Source organism: Schistocerca americana, chromosome 3 (assembly GCF_021461395.2).
Source record: "Schistocerca americana isolate TAMUIC-IGC-003095 chromosome 3, iqSchAmer2.1, whole genome shotgun sequence".
NCBI classification, from domain to species: Eukaryota; Metazoa; Arthropoda; class Insecta; order Orthoptera; family Acrididae; genus Schistocerca; species Schistocerca americana.
Window position 1 is genome coordinate 812,969,944 of NC_060121.1, and position 19,888 is coordinate 812,989,831.

General features: G+C 42.1%; 1 protein-coding gene across 1 annotated transcript in view; it reads left to right on the forward strand.

Annotated features, from left to right (window-relative positions):
- The first annotated feature begins 941 nt into the window (after window positions 1-941).
- Window positions 942-19,888, forward strand: part of LOC124607180 (sialin-like) — a 138,343-nt gene continuing 119,396 nt past the window's right edge. Inside the window, exon 1 of the mRNA XM_047139397.1 lies at window positions 942-1,024. Coding sequence (XP_046995353.1) covers window positions 985-1,024 — 40 coding nt within the window. The 5' untranslated portion in view covers window positions 942-984. The remainder of the gene's footprint in view (window positions 1,025-19,888) is intronic.

Below are 19,888 nucleotides of genomic sequence, written 5' to 3' on the forward strand. Positions count from 1 at the left end.
TCGGAATGTGGGTCCCAAAATTTTTGAAACAACAGTAAGCACTGCTGTATGTAAGCGAAATTTTGAGGAATTTTACGCACTGTTGACCTAACATGAATGTACGTGCGCAGTCTTTCAATAAGATGGGGCGACTTGTCACACTCCACGCGAATCAATCTCACACATTCATGAAAGGTTCAGAAAAGAAAGTACTGTCAGCAAAGGATTGCTGCCGAAGCGTTCGTCGGAGCTGACCACTCGTGACCTTTATCGCTGGGGCAGTCTTAAGGGAAAAGAGTACGAAAATAACCCAAGAACGCTAGGAGACTTACAGGACAATATTTTTGACGAAATTTTGAGAAATGAGGCGGCAGAGTTGCGCAAAGTGTATAATAACACAGGGCGCGCGTAAAAGTCCACTGAAAGCGCAAGGTGGTCATTTTCAGCACCTAATGTCATGCAATATGAAAGACAAGATTAATTCAGTAAATATAGACCTTTGTATTAGCTTGTTTATTACACCTTCATTATCTGATTATTACGTGTTTATCTATTTCTTGTTGTATCTGATCGTGGCGGGCAACAACTCGTGCGCAATTTGCGAGCAGTCTGTACTCGGGGCCGGTTTTTCGTGCGTCACACTGTCGTTCTTCATGAACGTCAAAAATCTAGAATTTTTTTCTAAAAGGAAGTATATTTAAGTAAAAAACAAAAGAGTGTGCGCATATTTACTCCCTCTCCCTCTTCTCTTTCTCTCTCCTCCCTTTCTCTCCTGCCAAATAAGAAGTGTTTGTGTGGCACCGCTGGTGTGACGTAGGCCTCAGAGGACAAGTGAGGTGAGCCCTGGAGGACGTTCGCGTCTCCCCACCCTTCCACCGCTTCAGTCCCTTCACAGCGCCTTCCACTACGCGGTAAAAACAGTTACAAAGCTACAGCATCAGACCAGAGGACAGTTAGCCATCAGGGGCGCAGTGCGGCCCAGGAAGCGGTGCCCAGGAACAGAACATGACGACGGAACCTGCCACAAGGCTACAGGACAGCCAAGGTGAGTTATTGTTACTGGTATGGCCCTGCCTCAACATCTCAATAGTTTCTCCGATGTGTTACAAAATTCTTGGTGCTATGTCACTGAATTGCTACTAACTGAAAAGTTCCTAGGCTCCTCTTAGGTCTTTGTAAGCAGTAAATTGCGAATACTATAAATTACAGAAAAAAGTGAAATTGAGATGTACAGTCAGAGCATAGTAGTGGTAAGAACAACACGAAACCAATCGTGCTATTCGAATTTCTGTCAGCAATGGCTATCACGTATCGTACCATCTTGAACGATACCACTCTCTGTTGCACCTGTTTGATCTTCGGTGAAAGTTGTTTCCTTCATTCTTACTTTCTTCTTTGTTCAGTAGTAGTCGTCTCTTCAGTTTGTGAAAAAGAACAGTATAGCTGAACATAACCATCATATCTACTTGCTTTCCCCTAATTTACTTTTCTCCAATTTGCCATATTCTTTGTAGAGTAACGTGGTGTATCCCACTACCATAGAAACTCAGACGTTCAGTGACCATCCGAAGAAAGGGAGTTAAGTATTTGATGTGCGGGTAGCAATTAAACCTGAGACAGTAAGTCACTGTTATCCTAGTTTGGTTTTGTTTAACTGACAAGACTTACTTACGTATGCGTTCCAACTGTTAAATAGAATTCACTCAACTTGGAAATTTATCGGTACGGACACTTGGTGCTAGCCATCAACAGCTTCAATACGTCAGATATAACGATTCATACTTAGACAGAAGGAATGTCTACAACTTATACAGTAACTCGATGTACTGTAAAGCAAGCTTCACGATAATTTCACAAACTAGATAACTTTTTTAATATTTTAACAGCATCACTCCACATGAGTGATTCCTATGTTACGTATAGCCGGCCGGTGTGGCCGAGCGGTTCTAGGCGCTATAGTCTTGAACCGCGCGACCGCTACGATCGCAGGTTCGAATCCGGCCTCGGGCATGGATGTGTGTGATGTCCTTAGGTTAGTTAGGTTTAAGTAGTTCTAAGTTCTAGGGGACTGATGACCTTAGCAGTTAAGACCCATAGTGCTCAGAGCCATTTGAACCACATGTTACGTTTATAAATATAAAGATGATTTACTCTTTGGTTTTCCTTTTATTGTCATATGTTCGACGTTATTACTAAAGAGCACAGAGCAACAGAATGTGTGACAAAATATTTAATAATGATTTGGGAAGGATCACAGTGACGTTACTTAGTGTGCCCTCCAGTTCTAGTACGTCTGAAGTGGGAAGTCACTGGCATAATAGATACGACATTTTGGCACCTTCGAATTAAGATAAGCTCGAGTTCACTTCAAGAAGAGCGCATCAAATTAGGTTTGGCTAACTCAGTGGTTTTCAAACTGTGCGTCGCGGCTCCCAGGGATGTTGTAGTATTACAGCAGGGGTGGCACAATGGCCTCATAAAAGTAATAATTTGGCTTATTTGCTTTCTGAGTTAAAGAACAACGTGTACGCTAGTGATGATGTATAACTGGTCGTCACATAAGTGTTGTTAACATGGCACTGTGGTAGGTGGTTGAGTCGTACTGAAGGCTCATTCATTTTTATTCAGTAAAAATCAGTTTGAAAATTACATCCGTTGAATGTATATCGTTTCAATTTTTGTTTCTCTGTTGGCATGAACCAATTTTTAAATGTAAATACAAAATTTTATGTTTCAAATGCATCATGGAGTTCGAAAGAAATGTATAGACGAATACCCAGGAAGTATGACGTTGGCTACTTGAATTTCGGTTTTACGTGTACTGCTTGGAAATGGAGGACGATCACAATATGTCATATGTTTCACAGTCCTAGCTATTGAAAGCGTGCTTCATAATAAAATGAAACGACATTTGGAGTCAAATCAGGATGGTTTTGTAAACAAACCACGAGAATACCGTTCTCTCAAGTTAAAAGAAATGTCAGAAAAAAATAATCGCTAAAAAAGCTTCGATTCCTACACAGTCTCTCCCTTCAACTTACAAAGCCACCTAATCTGTAGCAGGAAGCAAGAAGCTCACATCATAGTGGAAGACCTTATTGTGGAAGTAAAAGTTTAATGATGAAGCTATACATTACGTTTTCCCTGAAAGTGACACAAATTTCAGTTGAGTGAAGGATTGAAGTCTGTGTTTGTGGATCATTTAACTGAACTCGTTGATTACTTTCTGAAGTACTTTCCAGAAGAAGTTGATCAACATAACTGAATCAATGGTGCTTTTAGCACAAAACTTCCGTCAACACTTAACAACTGAAGAATTAGAGTAATTTATTGATGTCTCTTCAGACTCAACACTAAAACTGAAATTCGTTTCCTCATCACTTACCGAATCTTGGAATTTCTTACTTTCACATTAAATGATTTTGTTTTGAAATTAGTAGTTGCCATTTGGACTGAAGGGAGAAATGAAATTTCGTGATCTGTAAATTTCCAAAATATAAACATTTTTCTGCTGTCAGTGAGTGGTATGATGAAAATTGATGAAGAAAAACTAGTAGCAGAACGTTGATGCAAGCATGAAACTTTAGTTTTGATTACTTTATTTATTGAAGAAAAAGAAATACGTTGGATAATTTTTACAACACACACAACCACATTCAATGTACAGAACAAGTCCAAGACTCTCCATTACCAAAGAAAGCAGAAAATTATAACGAGCAAAAGACAGAATTGCTAATCTTTCTTAAACTTACTGTTAAGTGGTAGTCTGTGTAGAAGTGCAATGAAGATGCAGTTACTTTCAGCAGAGGCTATTTTCAAAAAGATATCGCTTTCAATGAAATACTTTACATGTAGACATACACCAGTGTGGGAAATGCAGTGCTCCAAAGAAAATTCTCCCGTGTTGTACGTTACATCTACTGTCTTCATTCATTTTGTCATAATCACTTTATGAGATACAATGGTTAACTACATGTCTCGCTTGGTTCCTGTTTGAGAAACAGGACACATGCGGCTACATTATGATATTCATATAATATAAATAGAGAGAGTCCACATTACCAAAGTCAGGAGAAACCACATTGGGCTTTCCAAAAGGTTCGATTATCGATCCTTAATTACAGTTCTACCATTTTATTTGTATCAAGATAAACAATCGATATTTTTTGCAGACGAGACAAGCTTTATTGGCAAGCTAAACAGAGAATAATAAACAGGGAAAATAATGAATCATGTTTTAGTAAATTTACTAACAATTTCTGTGCAAAGAGCTGCCCATAAACTTTGTAAAATCAAAGGGCTGTCCCTAAAATTTTTAAAATCACAACTTACTGAGTTTGGTACTCTCAAAAACCCTTCGCCTCCAACTGACGTGGCGTATTATTAAAAATGCTGACCAGGACAGATATTACTGAGTTCTGGGGTGCATACTGATGAAAACTTAAACTTGAAAATGCATGTAGTGCACTGGACTCGCATTAGGAAGGACGACGGTTCAACTCCCTGTCTGGCCAAAATGATTTAGATAATTTGTGGTTTCACTAAGCCGTTTATGGGATATGCTCGTATGTTTTTGTTCTGTTTCTGATTACTGCATAGTCTACGTGACGTTAAAGCCTAATATACCCTCATTTTTTGTACAGTAAAACTCCTGGATTCATCCAGTTTTACCATAAGAATGTTTTTTTTTCATTTCGTAAAAAGAGAAATCATGAAGTTACCATACTGTGCATATTTTCATTTACTAGTTTCGTAGGGTCTAATGCACTGGGGTAACTCCTCAGTCAAGCAAAAAGCATTCATTACACAAAATATAGTTATTAGAACTATTTATGTACACATGCATTTATTTAGGTCACTGGGAATATTAGTCACAACCTCAAAGTGTATTTAATTAATAATGAAATTTGCTATCAATATTTCGTTGCAGTTTGAGAGTAATACAGAAATTCACCAATAGAATAATAGAAGCAAAACATATCAGTATCTCCGATGGTAAATCTATGTCAGAGAGGAGAAGTGAAGTACGTAGCTCTAGAATGCAAAGTGGAGTACATATGACATCAATTTCACTTTTACTGCTACCCTCAATCTTTGTGCTATAAAACTTTACACGTTCACTCCATATCGTCGGAAAAAACACACTCATTGTACAGAAGCATGTGGAATCAGCTATTCTAAAACGAATAATTTCTTATTCTTGCTGCACACCGTGACAAAAGTTAGTGTATCGTTAGTGACGGACTCTGAATTTGGGTCGTATGAAGTTCACATTGGTGACCAACGCAATTCATAACTGCTTAGTGACGCCTATAGTATAAACTGACAGATATTGACTCCAATTGACAGCGCTGTGGCTAGCAAGAGGCAAGGGTTAAGTGGCCTGAGCGAACTGTACAGCTGAGATAAAGTTTTTGTACGATACTATTCCGAAAGGAGCGTGAACACAGTTTCATGTCGGAAGCACCAATAAATATGACCCACTCATCTTAAGGTTTCATTCATTGATGTTAACCTCAGTCTGAAGGCTTGGCGAGACTTGTACGATCGTAGACTTCCCGGATTAAAACCCCATTACGCAGTAATAAAGATGTTCAGATACATCGATGTCGTCCGTTTTTGACCTCCAAGTAGATTTTCCGAGTTCATTATAGATCATCCATTCCAATGCTCATTCAAACAGATTCAAAATGAGAATAAAACAGACTGAATTAAAGTTTAAATTATTTAATTTTAATTTTGCAGATGAACAGCGTTTCATTAGCCACCTTTCAACTCAACCTAGAAAATTACGTTGCTAATTATAAGGAGGAATTGATCCACGTTCTCTGACTGGGGTTCACGCAAACGTTTTTTTATGCTTGCAAGTAATTTGAACAATTTGTTTCTGTAGATTATTGAGGAAACATCGGTACCATCATGAGGCCACTGAAATATTTAATTGGCTTCCCTGGAAAACAACTTAATGAATCTGTATGTAGTATGTAAAGTAGTACTTATATTTACCAATGCTCCTCGTAAATTATGTATGCTAAAGAACGTATCTACATGCAGAAAGCTGTTACAGGAAAATTTTTAATGTTTGTTTCTACTCTACTTCTACGTCATGCTACGGTCGCTGCTGCTCCTTATTTCTTATATGCGGCACCGCAATTCTACCTTGTTTAGCACTTTATCATACATATCTCCATACAGATACGAAATTATTCAAATATATGTTACTTAAATAGCCTACAACTAACTATAAAACATGAACTACAACGAATATTGGCTGAATGGAGATTCTATCAGGAGTTGGGTGCGTCACGACCACCATACCACTAATGATAACAAAAGGAGGGTCAGCATTGGTCGCTGAAGCAGAAATCGTTGTTTCTGTTGCAATCGATTCCAATCACTGCGTGACTATCATCAGTGCTAGTATTAAAGCCCATTTGACTGATAAAAAATACAGTAGAACTGCAATATCTGCACAGATCAATGAAGAATACCTTTGGTCTGACAACTATTTTGTTGGTATTACGGGCTTGAGAAAGGGCTCAAAAGCGAGCTCTGCTGGTTGCCAGTAATTGCTGTTGTAGCCATAATGAAACTTTCACTCGACAGCGGAATGTGCACTGATACGAAACTTCCTGGCAGGTTAGAAATGTGTGAAACACTGGGACTCGAACCCGGGACCTTTGCCTTTCACGAACAATTGCTCTACCGACTGAGTTAACGAAGCACGACTCACGAACCATCCTCACAGCTTTACTTCCGCCAATGCGTTATCTCCTACGTTTCCAGTTTGGCACACAGATTTAATCTGGCAGGAAATATCACTGTTGCTGTTGCTGTTTTGGTGACTGCGATGGTGGTGGCGGTAGATGTAATGGAGGTGGATGCGACATTTCAGGGCGCACTGTGCTGTCTCTGATAAATTGCAGATTTTCATAAGGCACTCTGTTTGAGACTTATATAGATATAAATAAACAATGAACATAATCCTTCAATGTTTAACACAATATCACAACATTGCAATGGCATTTGCTACATGTTTCCAAAGAGGTATACGTAAGGTGAAAAAGAAAGCTACGCGCTGCAGTACAGATACTGTTAGATGAGAGAAATGTGACTGTCAAATTTTTTTAAGTCGGTACCAAGAGAAGAGTCTCTTATGTGTCTTGATGAAGAGTGGACGCGAACATTTTTATCTCTCTTTCTGTTATAACAGTTTAATGAATAAGGCTGTGTTGTGGGTTAATACAAAAGGGAAGTGAAACACAGTACCTGTCTATACAGGGTGTTACAAAAAAGTACGGCCAAGCATTCAGGAAACATTCCTCACACACAAATAAAGAACAGATGTTATGTGGACATGTGTCCGGAAAAGCTTATGTTAGAGCTCATTTTAGTTTTGTCAGTATGTACTGTACTTCCTCGATTCACCGCCAGTTGGCCCAATTGAAGGAAGGTAATGTTGACTTCGGGGCTTGTGTTGACAAGCGACTCATTGCTCTACAGTACTAGCATCAAGCACACCAGTACATAGCATCAACAGGTTAGTGTTCATCACGAACGTGGTTTTGCTGTCAGTGCAATGTTTACAAATGCGGAGTTGGCAGATGCCCATTTGGTGTATGGATTAGCACGGGGCAATAGCCGTGGCGCAGTGCGTTTGTATCGAGACAGATGTCCAGAACGAAGGTGTCCCGAGAGGAAGACGTTCGAAGCAATTGATCGGCGTCTTAGGGAGCACGGAACATTCCAGCCTATGACTCGCGACTGGGGAAGACCTAGAACGACGAGGACACCTGAAATGGACGAGGCAATTCTTCGTGCAGTTGGCGATAACCCTAATGTCAGCGTCAGAGAAGTTGCTGCTGTACAAGGTAACGTTGACCACGTCACTGTATGGAGAGTGCTACGAGAGAACCAGTTGTTTCCGTACCATGTACAGCGTGTGTAGGCACTATCGGCAGCTGATTGGCCTCCACGGGTACGCTTCTGCGAATGGTTCATCCAACAAGGTGTCAATCCTCATTTCAGTGCAAATGTTCTCTTTACGGATGAGGCTTCCTTCCAACGTGATCAAATTGTAAATTTTCACAATCAACATGTGTGGGCTGACCAGAATCCGCACGCAATTATGCAATCACGTCATCAACACAGATTTTCTGTGAACGTTTGGGCAGGCATTGTTGGTGATGTCTTGACTGGGCCCCATGTTCTTCCACCTACGCTCAATGGAGCACGTTATCATGATTTCATACGGGATACTCTGCCTGTGCTGCTATAACATGTGCCTTTACAAGTACGACACAACATGTGGTTCATGCACGATGGAGCTCCTGCACATTTCAATCGAAGTGTTCGTACGCTTCTCAACGACAGATTCGGTGACCGATGGATTGGTAGAGGCGGACCAATTCCATGGCCTCCACGCTCTTCTGACCTCAACCCTCTTGACTTTTATTTATGGGGGCATTTGAAAGCTCTTGTCTACACAACCCCGGTACCAAATGTAGAGACTCTTCGTGCTCATATTGTGGACGGCTGTGACACAATACGCCATTCTCCAGTGCTGCATCAGCGCATCAGGGATTCCATGCGACGGGGTCGATGCATGTATCCTCGCTAAAGGAGGACATTTTGAACATTTCCTGTAACAACGTGTTTGAAGTCACGCTGGTACGTTCTGTTGCTGTGTGTTTCCATTCCATGATTAATGTGATTTGAAGAGAAGTAATAAAATGAGCTCTAACATGGAAAGTAAGCGTTTCCGGACACATGTCCACGTAACATATTTTCTTTCTTTGTGTATGAGGAATGTTTCCTGAAAGTTTGGCCGTACCTTTTTGTAACACCCTGTATATTTGACAGATAATTTATCTCACCGCAACGAAATAGAAGTTTCTTTCACTAGGCGACACAGTCAACAGTTAGCAACTTCTACGGCGGCTATATTCGAGACGACCTCGCAGAAGACAGGAGAGGTAAAGTTTCCCACTGAGAAGAAAACACAACTAAGAACATTTACTATTAAGTTTACTAGAAAGCTTATTTCAGAATTGTTTACTGCTGTTTGTTCGGCAACAGGCTGTAAAAGCATTTCATTAAGTTCCATTTACGACTTGACAGATAAAAGTCCCATTTCAGAAAGTATAATTCATTATCCAACCAGCAAGTAGAAAAAACAGAATAGCATTACATATAAGTCTATATGGTTACTATGTAAATCACACTTAAGTGCCTGGCAGAGGGTTGGTCTAACCTCCATCAGCATAGTTCTCTGTTATTTCACTCCCGAATAGCGCGCGGAATAAACGAAAGCTGTATCTTTCCACGCGAGCTCTAATTTCCCTTACTTTATTATGAAGATCGTTTCTCCTATGTAGGTCGCCGTCAACAAAACGTTTTCGCATATGGAGGAGAAGTTGGTGAATGAAATTTCGTGAGAAGTCCCTGTCGCAACGAGAAACGCCTTTGTTTTAACGATGTTGAAAGGTCTCTGTTGGATTCCTTTCATGTTAATTTCTTAAATCTGTTGTCATTTACGGCATACATGCCAGTTCTAAATTTACTGCTGTGTTTCTGACTCTATCTGGGAGGAGACTGAGCAGTGGAACATATTACTTTTACACATAATCAAGAACGATCTGTCACACTACTACACTTTGAAACACAGTTTATATGTAATTCATGTCACACAGTCTCATACGGATCCTACATCCGCTTTCTTTTATATACTGTATATGATAAGATACTGCCATCCCCCTTCCCTTCTGTGTGAAAGGATGAATGAGCAAATGTATTTCTAGTCGCATGCTCGATGGTAGCAGACAAGCCGGTCTGCTAGAGAACAGTAGGACCAATGTCGGAACAGGTAGCTACGCTTTCTAAAAGCAAAGAGGTTTCTATTCTTGGTATGGTCCTGTCCGTCCCTTGTCATGTTGGTATAGGAAGCTGCCTCTCTGGTCACTTCCGTTTTGTATCTGTGAGACACCCTCGGTAGGGGTCCAGGCCAGTCAGTCAGCAGCGAGCATCTGAAGTGGTAAGATCTCCGGCTAAGCGCGTCTCTGCTAAGTCTGTAGGACAATGGATTTCTTAAGTTCAGCCTAACTGAAAATTTAGTCACCTTTATTTCAGAGTTAGATCTAAAATATTTTATGTTATCTTAAATTGCAATGCAGTGTAATTTGAGTGTGAAGTTCAGAATATCTTCCAGTAGTTGCTTTGTCACTACTTTGTGAGTAAAGTGGAACCACGTGTTGATGATCCGTAACTCTAACTAAGATCATCAATCTTAAATGCGAATATGCATGAGATTATAACGTCTCGTCTTGACAATATTTTTCAATATAGCAACTTTTCTTTATGTTCAACCCACGTGGGGTGTACTTTGTGAGACCAGTACCACGTGCTTATACAATTGTTTGACCCATCAGGTTAATAGTAAGACAATAGTAACCAGTTCGAGGTTTTTCTTTTGTAAATTGCGTTTCCACGTAATTTATTTTAATTATCAAAATTGTTGTGGAGTTACGCTCTTAGTGTAAACCAAGTTGACCACGTGAAGCATGTGGTGTAATCATCAAAGTAGCCCTCAGCTATTCATTTCGGGAAGATTTCATAGAGAGTTAGTATGAATTTAGTATACCAGTGTGTGGTAATTTCATGATGGACAGGATTGCGCCACGAACGTAACTTCTTTGGGTGAAAATTGAATTGGTTGGTTGTGGTTAATTTCCTCTTGCATATGTTTCAACGTTCTTTGTGTGTTATTTTATGAATGCAGTGTTGTATGCAGTCTACCAATCTAGGGTCCATATTTGATGTGTTCAATAAGATTACAAACTCACATTTTCACAATCCTAAATAAGGCACCAGTTTAGTTATGAATCAAGTTTAATATGCTGAAATTTTAACGGAACAATGATCAATGTCAAAATAAATGTCCAAATACAAACTGATTTATTTCTTTTTATTTAAATTCTCTTTATATATATATCACTAGTTGTCGTAAGATAACTATTAAAAGATTATAATTAATGTTAGTCTGGTTGGGAATTTGGTAAGCTAGACTGGATACCTGGTGAAACAGATGCTCAGTAATGCAAGGTTAATTTCCCCAGATAGCTCACAGCTTTTAACCCGCTTTTATTGTCTTGAATATCAGCACCGCTTTCAGAACAACTTAATGCATCAACATTACAATGTCACACACTACATTCTGTATTATGTCAGTGACACTCTCTCACCTATTTCGAGATAATGCAAAACGTGCTGTCCTTCTTTGAGCTTTCTCGATGTACTCCCCTTAGTCCTATCTGGTAAGGATCCCAATCCGCGCAGCAGAACTCCTCAAGAGGACGTACAGGTGCCGTGTAGCCAGTCGCTTTAGTAGATCTGTCGTATCTTGTAAGTGTTTTGCCTATAAAACGCAGTCTTTGGTTCGTCTTCACCACAACATTTTCTACGTATTCTTTCCAAATTAAACTTTTAGTAATCGTAATTCCAAGGTACAGTATTTAGTTGAATTTACAGCCTTTAGATTTGACTGAATTATCGTGTAACCGAAGTTTAACCGATCCATTTTAGCACTCATGTGGATGAGCTCAACACTTTTCATTATTTATGGTTAATTGCCAATTTTCGCACCACACAGATAGCTTATCTAAAACGTTTTTCGATTTGCTTTCATCTTCTGATGACTTTACTAGCCGACAAACGGCAGTGTTATCTGCAAACAACCTAAAGGCTAGGCGCAAATTGAGACGCGTATAGCACGTGTGACGTGACACGACACTACGGTGCGAGACCCACGTGCCGCACGAGTCGCGCGGGTGCAGCGCATATTGCGACGCGTACACCATACATCGCACGCGCCGACTGGCGACGTTCTGCGCTGACAGAACCGAAGCGCGCGCAACCTATTGTCTTTCTCAAACGATTTTACTGTAACTATACACTGAAAATATTTAATATTTGCCTTACTTGTGGCGTTAAATGTCAGCTTCATGGCGAAGTGTCCATCATCTCCCTAATGACCATTCTTATTGTGATGTACACATTTTAGTAAGACACTACGCAAAACTGAAAAAGTTTGCAACGAAAGTTAGAGGTCGCTGTGATTTTGCGTTTGGTGCATATTATACTATACGTTGCTGTGTATGAAATTTATCTAACATGTTGAATTTTTGTTTAGACTTAGGAGGAGGTCTCTATCTGCTTCCGATCTCGAGAAAATGGATCCAATGTAGCGCGCTCACTTCCGATCTCGTCCGCGAGGATGAAATACTCGCAACATCTCTCATATCTCCTAAACAGCTCGAGACATCGAAACGAAAGTTTGGCGAATTATAGCACACAAGGAGGAAAGTGTTTTCCGATTCTTAAACACACGGAACTTTCTTATCTATGGCGATATATCATTACTTATACTTCCCTTTTTATTTATTTCACTCCAGTGATTGTAATTTTTGAAGAGTTATCGACAGCTAGCGGAAGAATGCTTCAAAAAAAAATGGTTCATATGGCTCTCAGCACAATGGGACTTAACATCTGAGATCATCAGTCCCCTAGACTTAGAACTACTTAAACCTAACTAATCTAAGGACATCACACACATCCATGGGCGAGGCAGGATTCAAACCTGCGACTGTAGCAGCAGCGTGGTTCCGGACTGAAGCGCCTAGATCCGCTCGGCAACAGCGGCCGATTAAGAGCTTCCTAGTATGAAAATAAACAAGAAAGTCCTTCTTTTATGTCACTGCAAACCGACACTATGAGGCTCTTCGTAAGCTATTGAGCTCTGTGATTGCCAATTACTTGTTTAATGAGGCACTCCGTTTCGGAATTCTGTCGCAATAGCTGCTGTGAGATGAGTTTGGCAAATTACACTGTGACAAAGGAAGTACAATTAAACCAGTCACCAAGAGAAATGTGGCCGTTACTCACAATCGGTGATGCTTCTTTGAATGAGAAAAGGTTAACAACTCACACAAAAATAGATTGCCAATTCTGTTGGGATTTTGGTGGAATCTCCGTAAACCATCGTATTTTTAACACTGAGCGTCTGGAATGGAAACTTACCAAAAGATTTTATTCCTTCTCTTGATCTGAGCAGTATTAAAATAATGACGAGCGTTACTTCAGGCGGAATGATAGGCATATACCAGGCGGAATGATAGGCATATACCAGATACTGGTTTTCACCTAAGGCTTGCCAAACTGACAAAGTGTGATCGCGTATAAAATAGTTGTTATTGAGAAAAATAAACAATTGATCTGTTGCATAGCACAGTGGTTAGTGTATTGTCAGCAGTGTAGGATAAAGTGCGCGACAGGAATACATAAGCTAGCCATGTGTGCCTTTTGAGCTGGAGTTCGAAAAACATTGTCATGAAAGTAGATCTGCCTTTGTCAGCAGTACATTTCAACAAAATACCGACCATTTTCTTCATTTGTGTAGCCTGTTGTACAATTAGTTTATTAATGCTGATAATGTGCAAGCAACAATTGAAATGTTTTTTCTCAACACAGTGAACAAATTAAAACATTGTTATTTGTGACTGCTTTTCGACTGTTTCTAGCTTGCAGTGGAAATTTGATGTTCACATGCAGGCAGTACACTGTGTCGTATTACGTTATTACATCCATATCCAAGTAATCACAGTGAGACTTCTATACTTAAGATCTTGGACGCTTTTTACCAGGAGCACAAAGAGATCACACTTGTGGAGATTATCCCTTTCTAAATTTCTGTATCAGATCGTACAGATATGCCAGCATACTAGGCAGCGAGAAGACAACCTTGTTTTACTTTGCTGCCTTGCTTCTTAATCACATGATTTTATTATATTCCTTGCTTACTTGTTCACTACCCTCTGTCCCTTCTTGCAATCTGAAAACATCGCAGAGGCGTATGATACAATTCCAGCGGCCAAGGGCTCAGGAGTTACTGAAGTATGGATTTTTCTTGACAGAAGAAAAACAAAACAAAACTATACAGATATAAATAACAGAAAAGTATAATGTACTAACGAAGAAAGCTGGAGCGTTTAAATGGCGAAAAACGAAACACTACAAAAAGGCCATATACACTCCTGGAAATTGAAATAAGAACACCGTGAATTCATTGTCCCAGGAAGGGGAAACTTTATTGACACATTCCTGGGGTCAGATACATCACATGATTACACTGACAGACCCACTGGCACATAGACACAGGCAACAGAGCATGCACAATGTCGGCACTAGTACAGTGTATATCCACCTTTCGCAGCAATGCAGGCTGCTATTCTCCCATGGAGACGATCGTAGAGATGCTGGATGTAGTCCTGTGGAACGGCTTTCCATGCCATTTCCACCTGGCGCCTCAGTTGGACCAGCGTTCGTGCTGGACGTGCAGACCGCGTGAGACGACGCTTCATCCAGTCCCAAACATGCTCAATGGGGGACAGATCCGGAGATCTTGCTGGCCAGGGTAGTTGACTTACACCTTCTAGAGCACGTTGGGTGGCACGGGATACATGCGAACGTGCATTGTCCTGTTGGAACAGCAAGTTCCCTTGCCTGTCTAGGAATGGTAGAACGATGGGTTCGATGACGGTTTGGATGTACTGTGCACTATTCAGTGTCCCCTCGACGATCACCAGTGGTGTACGGCCAGTGTAGGAGATCGCTCCTCACACCATGATGCCGGGTGTTGGCCCTGTGTGCCTCGGTTGTATGCAGTCCTGATTGTGGCGCTCACCTGCACGGCGCCAAACACGCATACGACCATCATTGGCACCAAGGCAGAAGCGACTCTCATCGCTGAAGACGACACGTCTCCATTCGTCCCTCCATTCACGCCTGTCGCGACACCACTGGAGGCGGGCTGCACGATGTTGGGGCGTGAGCGGAAGACGGCCTAACGGTGTGCGGGACCGTAGCCCAGCTTCATGGAGACGGTTGCGAATGGTCCTCGCCGATACCCCAGGAGCAACAGTGTCCCTAATTTGCTGGGAAGTGGCGGTGCAGTCCCCTACGGCACTGCGTAGGATCCTACGGTCTTGGCGTGCATCCGTGCGTCGCTGCGGTCCGGTCCCATGTCGACGGGCACGTGCACCTTCCGCCGACCACTGGCGACAACATCGATGTACTGTGGAGACCTCACGCCCCACGTGTTGAGCAATTCGGCGGTACGTCCACCCGGCCTCCCGCATGCCCACTATACGCCCTCGCTCAAAGTCCGTCAATTGCACATACGGTTCACGTCCACGCTGTCGCGGCATGCTACCAGTGTTAAAGACTGCGATGGAGCTCCGTATGCCACGGCAAACTGACTGACACTGACGGCGGCGGTGCACAAATGCTGCGCAGCTAGCGCCATTCGACGGCCAACACCGCGGTTCCTGGTGTGTCCGCTGTGCCGTGCGTGTGATCATTGCTTGTACAGCCCTCTCGCAGTGTCCGGAGCAAGTATGATGGGTCTGACACACCGGTGTCAATGTGTTCTTTTTTCCATTTCCAGGAGTGTAATTTAGTATACAGTAAGGTAATATTTATCGTATGGGCAATACTACCACTGCTCATATGCGCCGTGCCGATGTGAGCATACGGCACGGCTACGTTTCCGCTCCCCGCCTCAAATTTCCCACGGTGCGGCACGAGAAACTGTGCCTCAACCACAACGCCACGCGATCTGGCACAGGCGCATGTTGCTTCCCAGTCGCGCCGCGTCGCAATTTGCGCGGTCCCATTCGTACCAGTGAAGTTACAAAAATATGCGCTGCGTCGCGCCACTCGTGTCTCAGTTTGCGCCTAGCCTAAGACGGTTGTTCAGATTGTCTCCTAAATAGTTTGTATAGATAAGGAACAGCAGAGGGCCTAATACACTACCTTGGGGAACGGTAGAAATCACTTCTGATTCATCCGAAGATTTTCCGTCAGTTATTACGTACTCTCTGACTGGGAATCACGAAATCAGTTTTATAACTGAGATGATATACTGTAAGCACTCAATTTGATTACAAGCCGCTTTTGATAGTGTTCAAATGTGTGTGAAATCTTATGGGACTTAACTGCTAAATTATCCTCAGGACAAACACACACACCCATGCGCGAGGGAGGACTCGAACCTCCGCCGGGACCAGCCGCACAATCCATGACTGCAGCGCCGCAGACCGATCGGCTAATCCCACCCGGCGCCGCTTTTGAGGTATGGTGTCAAGAGCCTTCAGGAAATCTAGAAACAGGGAACCAATTATAAATCCTTTGTCGATAACACTGATCACTTCGTGTGAATGGACAGCTAGTTATGTTTCACAAGAACCATTGTTTCTAAATCCGTTTTGAATGTGTCAATACACCGTTCCATTCGAGGTAATTCATAATGTTCGAACACAATGTACCTGTATATATCAAAATCCTACTGCATATCGACGCTGAAGATATGAGCCTGTAATTTAGTGGATTTCTCCTACTGCCTTTCTTGAATAGTGGTGTGACTTGTGCAACTTTCCAGTCCTTAGGTACAGATCTTTCATCGCGTGAGTATTGCTAAGTATATAGCTATTGCATCAGCATACTCTGAAAGGAACTTAACTGATATACAATCTGTACTGGAAGAATTGCTTTTATTAAGTGCTTGAAGTTGCTTCACTACTCCGCTGAAAGCGCTGTGTTGATGCTGAAGGATCATATTTTGAAGAATTTTAGTCCGCTGTACTTAAATGTCCAATAAATTTATAGTTCTGAGTTAAGTCTTGAAACTTCTGAATCACACCCTGTATGTTGCAGTCCAAAGTTACTGTGGCTTATGTCGTGGCATGATCAGAGAAAATGACTGTGTGTCCTATCGTGAGGCATGTATAGATTCACCACATCGATAACCGTGAAGGTATGAGAGAGATTTTTACATGGAAAATTATGTGCACTATAGATACTGAGATTCGTTAAAGAACCACAGCTGTCTAGAGGAGACATAACCTGTACACCGATCAGTGTCAGATTGTAGCAGCAATCGTAATATTTAATTGTAGTTACACTGGTAAATATGTTCCTGGCTCCCAATATTCTTGCGAGTCTTGTATGTATTTGATGATCTGTAGACAACTATTGCTGGGTTTAACTGCCAGTGCAATATGGTGATGATAGTTTTTTTGCCACTGAAAGTCTCCTCTGCAGAAAAAAAAGACAGATAGTGCTCCCACACTGGCAGCAGCAGCAGTTTGAAAGATAAATTCAGTGATGGACGGGCTGTCCCATTAGGATTGCTAGAAACAATGCTCCCTGTGCTATTCTGGGAAGCATTGCAACATCTCTCGGCACTGGACCCACGCCTTGGCTATGCGTCATCCCACCAGCAATGGTGCCTAGGTGAACACGCATTTCAACAGGAATTTCTTGGGTGTCAAGTATGAAAGGGATGCCGCCGCCTCATGCTTGCGGGGCCTGAATGGACACTGGGCAGCTGACGGCCACGTCGCCACTTTGTGGGGCCCACTGATGCACCTGGACTCCTGCATTGGCATCAGGTGTCGGGTGGCCGTATGTGTCTTTTATTAGCAATCTTTTGTTTAAACCATATTCCATCGATTTCACCGACCATTAGGATTCTGGGAATTAAGAAAAACTACCCCATACATGTGAAAAATAGCAGTTTAATTAATTTGCATAATTTTTTATATCAACGTCATGCTAGTGGTACAATAGTTAAGGGGAGGGTGTGTGTGAGTGAGTGACATGGAGCAGAACAGCAGGTTAACTGTAGAACAATAGGTTAATTTGCATAATTTTTATGTAAAACGCAGTACAGTATATTAAGGGGGTGGGTGACAAAGAAGAATGAGCCAGAAATGGCGTTCAAATGCATGTGAAATTCGAAAAGTGTTCTAGAAATTTGTGGGAGGACATAACTAATACCTTAATTTGGTATCAAAGGTGGTACAATAGTTTAAGGAAATGGGGGTGACATGGAAAACCACTTAACAAAACAATAGGTTAAGTGCCGACAAAGGCCCAAACATTATGTTAAGACATCCAGAGTATAGAGCCAAACATTAGGCTATGCAACATGTTTGCCCCATGTAATTGCTTCTTACAAGACCTACACGTTTCCAAACAGCAGAGAATGATGAGCAAGAGAAATCCAATCCCACAGACCGAATTTTTTTATAAATAAACAATATACCCTTGAATTTCCTGTTATGAGATCCTTCCTCTCCACCACCACCTGACCGCCATCTTGGATTTCATCACGGAAGGGATGACAGCGCTCTCTGGTGGCAGTACTGTGTACTAGCACAATTGGACTCTGGACCTTGGGGGTGAACACACTTGATGGCAGTACTGCCTCTAATTGTTTAACTGAAGACTGAAAATAAAGACTTCTGTCCAGCACATGAAGAGTCCTTTTCCCACCAATCCACAGGAAAAGGTGGCAATTGGATGACTTAGGTTAGTGGAGGTAGCCAAAGTGCCCTTTTTTTCCCGCCATTTTCTTATGTTAGTGGAGGTAGCTATGGTGTGTTGCATTATTCTGATGGAATTTGAACTTACCGCCATTTTCTGGGGGGGGGGGGGGTTACCAGTGGATGAAAGGTTAATTAATTGATCAATTTAATTAAGTAGTCAATCAAATTAAAAGAGTGAGGGGAGCTATTCCAATAACTCAGAGGTGAAAGTGTACCTGTAGCAGTGAGTGGGGAGGGGGGTTGTGGGAAGGGGAGGGGGTGGGGGGACAATAGGATAAGTGCCTGTTAATCAAAAGGAAATGGGGGTGACATGGAAAACTACGTAACAGTAGAATAGGTTAAGGACCTGTCAATCAAAAGAGAACAATAAGTTTGCCCCTGAGTGCATACTTGACCCTGATGTAGCCAACCCGTACTAAGAGCCTAGTCCCTCTACTGGCGGTGCCATGTCTGTGGTGTGAGAGCGCGATACGACCGTTGATACGGGCGTCAAATCGCCGCCGCCATCAAAACGGAGCATTCCTGAAGTATTTCCTCAGTTGTGGCATCCTGTGCTGTGCTAAGCTGAAATCCAGTTTACTAGCTTTTTGTGCGAACTTGTTTCCACTGCCTCTTTGACAACCGAGTCCCAGGAACCATTGACTCTCCATAGCTTCTTCGTTCTTTCAAATTCGAACGCATGTCTTTCGTTGATGCTATGCTCTGCTGCTGCGGACTTGTCTGTCTTTCCTCATCGTATGTTTCTGATGTGCTACGGACAGCACTGTGAGTCACATCACTGTGTCCACCCAATGTACTGCGTTCATACGTAATGTAGTTTTTGTTGAGTTCGCCTGGCTGTCATTTCGTAAGTATGCGATTTATTCGAAAGACGAAGCTGCTGAGTTCGTGCTTGTTACTACTAGCACCTCGTACTCTGATGAGCATAAACATTACGCTTACTGCTTACTGCGAGACTGAATGCCCCTTGATGGCGTTAGGGCCGCGTAACGCAGTAAGGTAAGCATATGAGCAGGTCAACGATGAATTGGATATCATTATAGCTAGAATACGAAGTGGTAAAATCCACAGACATAAACGACTTTGACAAAGGCAGATTATTAGGGCTCAGCGCCTGGGAACTAGTGTCTCGTGAAAGGTGATGCTGGACGGCTTTCTGCGTGGTACTGCAGCGAGAACCTACAGAAACTGGTTGATGGACAGTGAAACCGAAAGTATACCACAAAGTGTTAGCTGTCCACGCCTCATCACAGAACGTGGAGGCTGGAGGCCTGTTCCCTCTATAAAGCACGACAGACGGCGCTCTGTGGAAGATCTCGTGACAGAATACAAATTTCGTGCAGGCGCGAGTGTTTCGGATCACACCACTCAGCATACGTTGTTGAATAAGGGAGTGTATAGCTCACAACCATTATGTGTTCACAAGTTCACCCAAAGGCATCGTCAGTTACGACTGCAGTGGACAC